The 10,425-nt window shown below is 42.5% G+C and overlaps 1 protein-coding gene across 3 annotated transcripts in view; it reads left to right on the top strand.

Moving 5' to 3' along the window:
- Positions 1-200: 200 nt before the first annotated feature.
- EPB41L5 (erythrocyte membrane protein band 4.1 like 5) overlaps positions 201-10,425 on the top strand; it is a 135,015-nt gene continuing 124,790 nt past the window's right edge. Inside the window, exons 1-2 of one of the 3 annotated variants that reach the window (XM_020963104.2) lie at positions 201-428; positions 6,413-6,600. In XM_020963104.2, coding sequence (XP_020818763.1) covers positions 6,421-6,600 — 180 coding nt within the window. In that variant the 5' untranslated portion in view covers positions 201-428; positions 6,413-6,420. Of the gene's footprint in view, positions 429-1,455; positions 1,690-6,412; positions 6,601-10,425 lie in introns of those variants that run through there. The other 2 variants (XM_020963109.2, XM_020963106.2) reach the window with 2 other exon arrangements.

Raw genomic sequence — 10,425 nt, 5'->3', positions numbered from 1 at the left:
GCCCAGGGGGAGAAAGGCACTCCCAGAAACTCGGAGTCTGGAACCTTTCAGGCGCGTGTGCTCTCCTGGAATCGCCTTTTTACACAGGAGCCCAGAACCCTTCCCATCCCAGAGGGAGGAGTTCCTGGGAGGCGCCGTTGCCCTTTTAAGGCGAGGCCCCGCCCAGAAGGCAGGCCTTGGGAGCTCCTTAAAGGGGCCGGCGCAGGGGGAGGCCCAGGTTTTCCCGGGGGATTAGCTTGTATCCGCCAGTGCCCGGAGCCGCCATTTCCCGGAGTCCCCAAGGAGAAGCCTGCGCCCCCAGCCCACCCTTGGCCGGCCGGGGACCCCGCCTGGAGCGGAGCGCGCTGCTCCTGCCCGGGGCCTCCCCGCTCCCCGTCCCCCGCCTTCGACTCCTCTGCCGCGGCCAGTGCTGCGGCCGCCGCCTCCAGGTGAGCGAGGAGCCGGGGCCGCCCGCCCCGCCCCGGGCCAGCTGGCCGGCCTGCGTGCGTGCGGGCCGGCGGGCTGGGAGCGCTCCCGCCCGGGCCCGGCCAGGCTGCTCCCCGAGGCTTCGCTCCTGGCGCCCGCCCCGCTCCGGGCTTCTTTTTCTCCTAGGCGCCGGCCCCTTCCAGGCGAGCCAGCGCTGGTCCGCCCTCGCTGCCCCCCGGGACCCCGGGCTCAGCCCCCCGGCTTCCCGAGAGTCCCGCGGGCTCAGCCCCAGCCCCCGCTGCCGCCTCGCTGAAACTCCCTTCGTCCTCACCATCCCCTTCTCCTCCGGAGTCTGCTCCTCGAAACGAAGCAAGTGGGGCGCCTGTCCCCGTGTGAGTCCCCTGCCCCAGTGTGCGTCCCCAGCGCCCTTCTGCCCTTTGCTTTCCCCGGGAAGGGTTAAAACGGTTTCTTTGTGCTGGTTACTCTTTTAGACCCATTCCCTTCCCTGACCCTCCTCTTCCTCCTCCGGGAGCACCTCATTTTCCTCCGTCCTGGCCTTTTCGGAGCCGTTTCTGCCCTCTGAGCTCCGGCGAGCTTTGTCCACAAGCCGCATTCCTGACCACCTCCCCCTGCTCTTCTCTTTACATTGCAAAAGAGTCCTTGGGCTGGGCGTCCGCAGCCCTCTTCTGAGCTCCGGGGTGTGGAGCTTTCTTTGCAGGGGGGTGAGCCGTTCACTGTCTTGTCTTTCTTGCCTAGCGCTAGTGGGGTTACCTAGAGGCTGTCCGAAACCCGCAGGCGGGAGGCCTGGGGCAGATGCTGCCACATGTTGACCCTTCCTATACCCCCGTTCAAATATTACTGCTTTAAAGGGGAGTGGTTTGCAGCCAATGGAAATGAAGAGCGAGCTGAGTTTCAGGTGTTACTGGTGCTGCATATCCTCGTAGTGAATCTCTGCCCATTTCCGTAAACAAAGGCTGTAATGTCCCTAAGGGAAGAAGCTGGGTTAATATTACTGCTGTGCTCAGTCACACTCTAGCCCCTCTGGAGCTTACTAAGTTCTAGTTAGACTTAGTAAGCATTTCTGTTTATTTAGCTTTAGAAACTGCACTTGTCTCTAAAAAAACGACGGTTTAAAAAAAATTTATATACAGTTGTTAGCTTTGGTAAAGGGGATGTTGCTGGCAGAATTTTAAGAGGTTTTCACTGGATGGGCTCCTCACTATTTCATTTGACCCTCTCATAGAATTTTCAGCTGTGATTATGAGATTTAGGGGCTGCTGGCAGGTGAGTCTTAAAAAAAGATGAGGAGGTAAGCAAGAACTTTGTTTTCATTTTTTCCCTTTTATGCTATTTGGTTCCTGAGTGAACATTGAAATCTTCAACTGTCTAGTTGTTGGGTTTTTTTTTTTATGTCTACGGTAGAGGAAGCTTGGCTTCTTCTAATCTTTATTCTGTCTTGTTAGTTGAAGAAACTTTTGTATTTTTTAAAAAAGAACTTTATGTAGTCTTTAGTTCAGATTTTTAAAAATAAATGTCTTACTCCTTAAAAAACATCATTGATCCTTTCCATTGGACTTTCCATTGAAACTAAAAATATGCATTGTTTCCTCTTATTAGAATGTGAGCTCATTTGAGTGCAGGGACTGCCATCAGTGCTTTCACATTCTTTTGTTATTTCTCCTAGCTTATTGGCTTACCTATTATCCCATGTCCCTCTCCTTGCCAAACCTCTGTAACTCTTTCTTTAACACATGACAGTCTGACTTCTGGATCCACCACTTTACTTAACTAGTATCTCAAAGGTCACCAGGGACTTCTTAGTTGAAGTGGCCATTTTTAGTCATCCTATTCCCTGACCTCTCTGTAATGTTTGTCATTATTGACCACTCTCTCTTTGAAACTCTTTTCTACTTTTGTCCTTTATCTTTCTGACTAAATCAAGTATTCTTAAAATCCCCTACTAAATGCCGGGGACTGTTAGATGCCATGGATATCAATACAAAAATAAAATCTGCCGCTACCCTCAAGGTACTTATATCCTATGGAAAATAATTTATGTAAATAAATACAAAGATACAAGATAATTTTTTGTCGGGGGGTGGGAGGGGAGGCAGTGACTGCTAGGGGATCAGGAAAGATCTTATGTAGGAGGAAGTGTTTTAGCTGAACTTTGAAAGAAACTTGGAATTCATAGAGGGGGAAGTGCATTCCTGGTGTGCAAAGGCACAGAAATAGGATATGGAATGTATGAGGAATAACAAGAAGACCTGTTTGACTGGAGCATAGAGTGCATGAAGGAGAGTATTGTCTAATAAACCTGGGGAGGGTGAGTGCAGCCAGGTTATGAAGGGCTTTAAATGACAAACAGAAGAGTTTACATTTGATCCTAGAGGCAAGTGGGAGCCAGTAGAGCTTACTGAGCTGGGAAATGACATGGTCAGACTTTTGCTTTAAGAGAATCACTTTGGCAGCTATGTGGAGGGTGAATTGGATCAGGGAGAGACTTGAGGCAGGGAAAAGTTAGGAGATTTGGAACAGTTAAGGCAAAAGTTGATGAGGACCTGAGATAGGGTGATGGTTGTATGAGTGGAAATAAAGGGACTGATGGGAGAAATACTGTGGAGGTAGAACTGGCAACCAATTGAATTTGTGGCATGAGGTAGAATGAGGAGGCCAGGGGGTTCAGTGTTTTGAACCTGGTGACTAGAAAGTAAGTGCCCTTGACAGGAGGAAAAAGAGGAGTTCTCTTTTTTGGACATGTTGAATATATATGTGTGTATGTATATGTATATGTATATATGCATATATATATAAATCAGACTGGTAGAAGGAGAACTGGGAGAGCAGTATCTTTTTTTTTAATTAAAAAAATTTTTTTAATTGTTGCATGTGAAAACTATTTTTTAACATTTGTTTTTAAAACTTTGGTTTCCAAATTTTCTCCCTTCCTCCCTCGCCACCCGCTCTCATTGAGAATGCAAACAACTCGATACAGGTTATACTTGTGTAGTCATGCAGACCACTTCCATAGTAGTCATGCTGTGGGAAACGAAATATATTTCCCTTCATCCTATCCCGCCCCCATTTATTCTGTTCTCTCTTTTGACCCTGTCTCTCCTCAGAAATGTTTGCTTCTCATTACCCCTCCCCCAATCTGCCCTCCTCCCTTCTATGAGCCCCTTCCTCTCTTGTCCCCTTCCCCCCTGTTTTCCTGTAGGGTAAGATAGCTTTCCATAGCCAGCTGAGTGTGTATGTTATTCCCTTCTTAAGCCAAATCCAATGCGAGTAAGATTCATGGAGAGCAGTATCTTTGTACATCATGGATGTTACTTAATAATAAATTTTTGTTCTGTCCTTCTGCCTCTTCTTTAAGTTCTCTCTTGGAGATAATCTTCCATTTTTATGGTTAGACCATTTAGACCCCTCTGTGCCTAAATTCTCAAATCTTTAAATCCTGTCATTTCTCTGTAGCTCCAGACCCACAGCTCCACTTGGTTGCTGAACACATACACCTAGATATCTCATCAGTACCTTAAACTTATTACTATCCCGAAGCAGACTCTTTGTTCCTCCAGGACACATTGTCTTGACTTTACTTATGATAACTATACCATTATCCCTACAGTCAGGAAGAATGGAAACCTTGACATCATCTTTGACTCCTACCTCTGCCTTTTTGCTTCTAGTCAATCCTGTTGATTTTACCTCCCTAGTTAATTTGCCCCTGTTTTTTTCTCTCCCAGTGTCCCCACCTTAGATTGGGCCTTCATCCCTCACTTAGACGATATTACAATCAGTCTTTCCACCTCCAGTTCTCCATCGCAAGCTGTCCTACACACAGGTGTTAGAATAATGCTCCTATGGCATTGTGCTGATCTTGTCACATTTGTGCTGAGAAACCTTTAATGGGTCCCACAGCTTTAGAGAATTAAGTCCGTGTTTCTTGCATGACATTTAAGGTTCTTTATACTCTGGAAAACTCTTATCTTCTCCTTTTTATGTACTCTGTGTGTTAGCCAGATATGGGTAATTCTTTGAAGGTAATTCATGCTTTCCTTCCTTCTTACTTTTGTACATAGTTCCTTTGTCAGGGATACCCTTGACCTCTACCTCGGGGAAAATTCTTACCTGTCCTTCAGTGTTCAGCTCAATTGTCATCTTTTCTTAGATTTTTTTTTCCTTTTCCAAAATATAGAAGTATAATCTCTTCTTCCTCTGTTGTGTCCTCTTGATTTTTAACAAACCATTTTTCTCCCTCAGGGATGTCAAATTCATCATTTTCTAAAAAGAACTCCTCTTTCCTTTCCAAATTTATCCTTTGTAATATTTTTATGAGCAACTCCACCATCTTTTTCAGACACTCAGGTTGACTCAGGTTGATAGCCTCTGAGACCTCCTTGTCTTCTTACTTTCCCTCACTCCATTTAACTAACCAGACTTATCTACTCTACCTCTGCAGTATTTCTTAGGAGGCAGCTAGATGGCTCAGTGGATAGAATGCTGGGCCTGGTGTCAGGAAGACCTGAGTTCAAATTTGGCCTCAGATGCTTATTAGCTGTTTGACACCGGGCAAGTCACTGTTTGCCTTAATCCACTGGATAAGGAAACAGCAAATCACTCCAGTATCTTTCCCAAGAAAATGCCATGGACAACATTGGTGTGCTATGGAATATGGGGTTGTGAAGAGTTGGACACAATTGAAAGACTGAACAATAGTATTTCTTACATCAGTCTCTTTCTCTCCACTCATATAGCCATTGCTCTAGTTTAAGCCATCACTCTAGTTTAGGCCCTCGTTTACCTTTGTCTGGGTTGAAATACCTCCAGGTTATTCTCCTTTGCTCAAGTTTCAGCCTTTTCTAGTTCATCTCCATACGGCTGCCAAAGTTTTCCTGAAGTGCAGGTCTGATTATGTTTCTGTTCATTGGACTCTGATGGCTCTTTTCCCTTTTGTAAAATAGAAAACTTTTCTGTTTTCCAATTAAATCCTTTCACAGTCTGCCTCCAGCCTACCTTTCTAGACTCGTTATATTTATATTGCTGTGTGTATCATATGTTACTCTCTTTTCTGTACTTTGGCCTTTGTGCTGTACCTGACACATTGTACTTTCCCACCTCCGTGTCTTTGCACAGGATGTCCTGGATGCATTCCCTCCTCATGTTGTGTCTGCCTTTTAGAATTCTTGTTTCTTTCAAACCTTGGCTCAAGCATTGCTTTTCTTCATCCCCTCCACCTGCTGGTGCCTTCCCCATCCAATAACCATATATTTATCATGTGCATGTTCTCTTCTCTGACAGAATGTAAGTCCTTTCACAACAGGGGTTAGATAATTTCTGTCTGTATCCTCATCACTTGCTACAAAGGTACTTACTACATGTTTGTGGGTTGATTGGTACCTGCTGTGGTGGGCATTCAGTAAATGTTGATGTCTGTCTTAGGGCTCCTTCCTAATGTACTCTCCTTTCTGTAGGAAGTTAAGTTTTTTGCCCATCATCAGAAAGGCCTGTACTTTGAGTAAGAATAATGGATTGGCAGTGATGTAGCCATCCCTTCTTTTGTGATACAGTAGATGGCATTCATGTTCAATATGGTTGCCTTTGTGATCATAGAATGGAATGGATTTAACTGACCTCCATAGGAATTGGACAACAACTTTGGTTGTATCATAACTTATTTGTGTGCATGGATTCCCATTTTTAGATAGTTAACTCTTCACCTTTGTATCCCCAGCACCTACCATGCTACTTGCTTTGATATAGTAGGTAGAAAGTAACTGGTGACTTTTTTGTCTTTCTGAAGATTCAAGGTTATCCAAAGCAGGAAATATAAGAGGCTGGTGTAGATAAATTCACGGTACTCGTCCTTTCCTTTGTTTCCTTGGTTAATCACAGATAGGGCTCTTGTCAAATGTTAAGGCTTCATAGGTTGAAAAAAAAAAGGTATGGCATGCAGTACTAATCTTTAAAAGAGAAAGCTAACTTTTTCCTTTTCCTTTTGATTTTTCAGTGAGGAAGATGCTAAGTTTTTTCAGACGAACGCTGGGGCGCCGGTCAATTCGAAAGCATGCGGAGAAGGAACGTCTGAGAGAAGCCCAGCGAGCTGCTACCCACATTCCTGCAGCTGGAGATGCCAAGTCCATTATTACATGTAGGGTGTCATTGCTAGACGGAACTGATGTCAGTGTGGATTTGCCGGTGCGTAGCATTTAAATGGATTTTTTTCACTTTTGTATGCATTAAATTTCTTGTTGGAATCATCTTAGGTCAATAAGTGAAAGTAAATGTACATTTACGTGACATAGAAAATTTATTAAAACTAAGAGGAGAAATAGAAGTTGACTGTTTTGAGCTTTTTGATTAGAGTATAATTGGTATGTACATATCACACAGAAAATTTGATTTCTTAAAACAGCTGTATAGAGTTCTTGGACAGTATACTGTTTATTAATGGCAGAAAAGGCCTTTATAACATAACCATTAAAGTGACAGTCTAATCCACCAAGCATTTTGGGCTGTGCACTGTGCTTGATGCTGGGGATACAAAGACCAAAGTGGAACAGTCCCTGCCCTTATGCAATTTGCCCTGTTTCTGTTGGGGGTAGATAACATAACATTCAAGTGTGTATAAATAATCAAGTGTATGCATAATAAATAAAAGTGGTCACTAGCAGTTGGGTAGGGGAGTGGGGAATCTAGGAGAGGCATCGTGGTGGTATTTGAACTGAGCCTGATTCCTTGAAGAGAATAAGGGATTCTTGGAGGTGATGGGAAAGAAGGAATACATTTCCAGGCAAGGGTGACAGCTAGTGCCAAGGTGCAGAGACTAAAGTGCCAAGGGACAGGGAGATTTGGTTGAGCTAAGGCTGGAAACGTAGGTGGGAACCAAGCTGTGAAGGGCTTTAAATACAAAGCAGAGGAAGTTTTATCTTACTGAGTTAGAGTTAGAAAACTCAGTTTTACAACTCTACAGTGAATAGATTAGAGTAGGGAGAGACTCAAGGCAGAGAGACGAATTAGGAAGCCATTGCAGCCATCCACGAGAGAGGTGATGAAGGTCTGAACCAAGGTGGTGGCTGTGTGAATAGTGAGAAGGCAGTGGGAAACACTGTAATATATTGGAAACACATGAGATTTAGCAACTGATTGTATATGCAAAATGAGGATAGTGAATTACTCTGAAGTTGTAAACTTGGGAGATTGAAGAGAGAGTGATGCTGTGAAGAGAAATAGGAAGGTCAGGGGAAGAAAGAGTTCTATTTTGAATGTGTTGAGTTTGAGATGATGTCTTTGGGACATCTAGCTTTTTAAATGTCTAATAAATGATTGGTAAATTGTCAAATTAAATTTAATGGTACCTTTAGCAGTTTGTAGGGCTCGAACTCAGAACTGAGATTGATTGTTTTTTCTGTGCCTCATCTTTTAGTCTAAATAGACAGAGAAGTGATATATACTGTTGACACTATATTCCTGTCTTCTTCTTTCTAAATATGTAAGTGGGTATCTTTTCCTTTCATTTTCTCTTCCCCTTTGCCTTCCTTTTCTTTGACACAGACTTTGTTAGTGCTCTTATCTCATCACTGAGAATTTGCATCAGGCATTACATAATCCCTTGCAGATAACCTTTTGGTTTTTTCATTTGTCTACACTAAGAAACTAATCAAGTTAAATTGTAATTAAGTACATATTTCAAATAGTTTTAAAAAGCAAATTTCAATAGATGTTCCTTAGTTTCCACTCCTATTTTTAAATTAAAATTTTTTATTTTTATTATCTTTTGTTTTTACATCATTTATTTCCAAATATTCTCCTCTCCTCTTCCATACCGACTGGTTAATTTCTTCCAATGAAGATTTAGAAAGAGATAGAAGAAGCAGTTTAGTAAACCAGTCCGTTAGTACAGCTCCATATGCAGTAGTCTACCTCTGCAAATGCCTGTCTGTGCAGAATGGATATGTCCCCTAATATAAAACCTTTAGTGACTCCCTGATACCTACCAAATAAAGGATAACGCCTGGACTTTGGAGTTAAGAGACCTTCAGAGTCTAGCTTTAACAACCATCTAGCCTTATCTCCTAGTACTCCTCTTTTCTTATTCTGTGCCCATTGTTCTCAATCCTGTTTCTCATTCTCATTCCCATCTTTGAGTCTTTATCACTCTGCCTGGGATGGATTCTTTCCCTGTCTGTGTTGAAGTTTGCTCAGGTTACAGTTCCTGATGCTGACTCTTTTCCCTTCTTCACTAGAACACAGATGACTACTGTGGGAGATATATATATATTTTTTTTCATTTAGCTTTATTAAAGTATATATATTTTTTTATTTAGCTTTATTAAAGTTTTTGCTATGTTGAATTTTTTTTTTTTGCTGAGTTAGGAACACAGAGGTACGCAGTGTAAGTTGTTATTGTATTTTGTTTTTGTACAGACTGGTAACTTCATTAGATTAAGGAGCTTCAAGAGAGTAAACTCCTACTGCCAGTGTAGATTAGCAACTGCCTTGCTGCTGATAGCCCTAGAGTTGCCTGGGACATTGCACCCAAATTCATGTAGCTGGTATGTGTCAGGGAGATGGTTGCCCCACCTAGGGTGACTATCCATTACGCTATACTGCCTCTCGAGTCATTATGCTTTCACATTTTCATTTGTCTTAGTAGAGGGTTATTTATATTTTGACTGTGTTTGCCCACAGATTTCTAATATTACTTTGCCTTTAGTTGATTAGCCCTTATTGGAGTCCTCAGGCAAAAGCTGGATGTTTCCTTTGAAGATAGTTTTACACCATTTTATCTTCTTTATGTACTTAATATGTTTCCAAGTCATCCCTTCCTTCCCCTCCTCCTCCCCCCCACCTGCCTGCACTGGTGAGTTCATTCATTGCATATAGGGCCTCTGCTGGCTTTCTTTATATCAGCACTGTGCCTTGCACCTAGGCACTTAATCAATATTGAGTTGTATTGCTGGTGAGTAGAATGTTATCAATTTAATATTCTCACTAACTGAAAATATTTGGATTGAGGATCATAGAATTTTAGAGTTGGAAGGGATTAGATTAGTGAGATTCTCTTAGAACACTAAGCCCTGGGGAGGTGATGTGACTTGGCCAGAGACACACAGGTGATAGATAACAGAGCAAGGATTCAACTCTCAATGCAGGGCTGCTTTTTTTTTTCTACTCTTACCATGCTGCCATAATTTAAATTATGGATTTTGTTTTAAAACATGATTTGGAATACATTTTTCCCAGGAACATAATGATATCAATCTTAGGTTCCTAGCTGGCAGACAGCTTACTTAACGTATAATTTCATAAAAGTAAACAAATCCCACATTTTCCCTGTAGTTCTGTGGGAAAATAGGTTCTTCTTCTCTGGTTGTATCCCTTTGCTCTCTGAGATTTTCTGGGTTCCAGAAGAAAATTTCTTACCCCTTTTTTGACTTCCTTCTTTTTAGTCTTATCTCACATACTGACAAAAGGGATTATTTCTTTTTTCTGTCCCTCTTGTGGCTACATTGACAAGAGAGGACTCTGACTCCTTGTTTAGGAGGGAGGGAGGGAGGGGAATGGGAGAAATAGAGTCTTATGGGGGATAATTCCAGAAGCTATTGAAAAGTTTAAATGGGGTTTTGCATTATTATTCTGTCAGTGAGGTGGGCAGGTTGAACTGAGGTGAGTCTGTAGTGTCTATAGGCTTAATTGGTAAGAGGCATGGGGTGGGGTAGAAGAGGGAGAATGAGAAATGAACTTGGGCTAAGGAGACAATAGGATGGTGAAGGGGAGTTCTGGGGTTAAGTAGAGGGAGAGGATAGAAGGAGCAGCACTTGACTGCTATAGTGGCAGGGAGGAGGAGAGATTCTTCAAACTACCAGCCAGGATTGGACATTATGGAATTTAATATTTACCTATGTAGAATTTATCTTTACCTATGTGTCATAAATGTTTTAAAAAATGAAAATAAAGTAAAATGTACTTAAATACCAAAACTATATTGAACATAAATCGTTGATTCAGAATTTTGAAGTG

Source organism: Phascolarctos cinereus, unplaced genomic scaffold (assembly GCF_003287225.1).
Source record: "Phascolarctos cinereus isolate Bilbo 61053 unplaced genomic scaffold, phaCin_HiC Scaffold_726;HRSCAF=1367, whole genome shotgun sequence".
Taxonomy (NCBI): domain Eukaryota; kingdom Metazoa; phylum Chordata; class Mammalia; order Diprotodontia; family Phascolarctidae; genus Phascolarctos; species Phascolarctos cinereus.
Note: the sequence above shows the minus strand (reverse complement) of the source record. Positions and strands in the feature narration are given on the sequence as shown.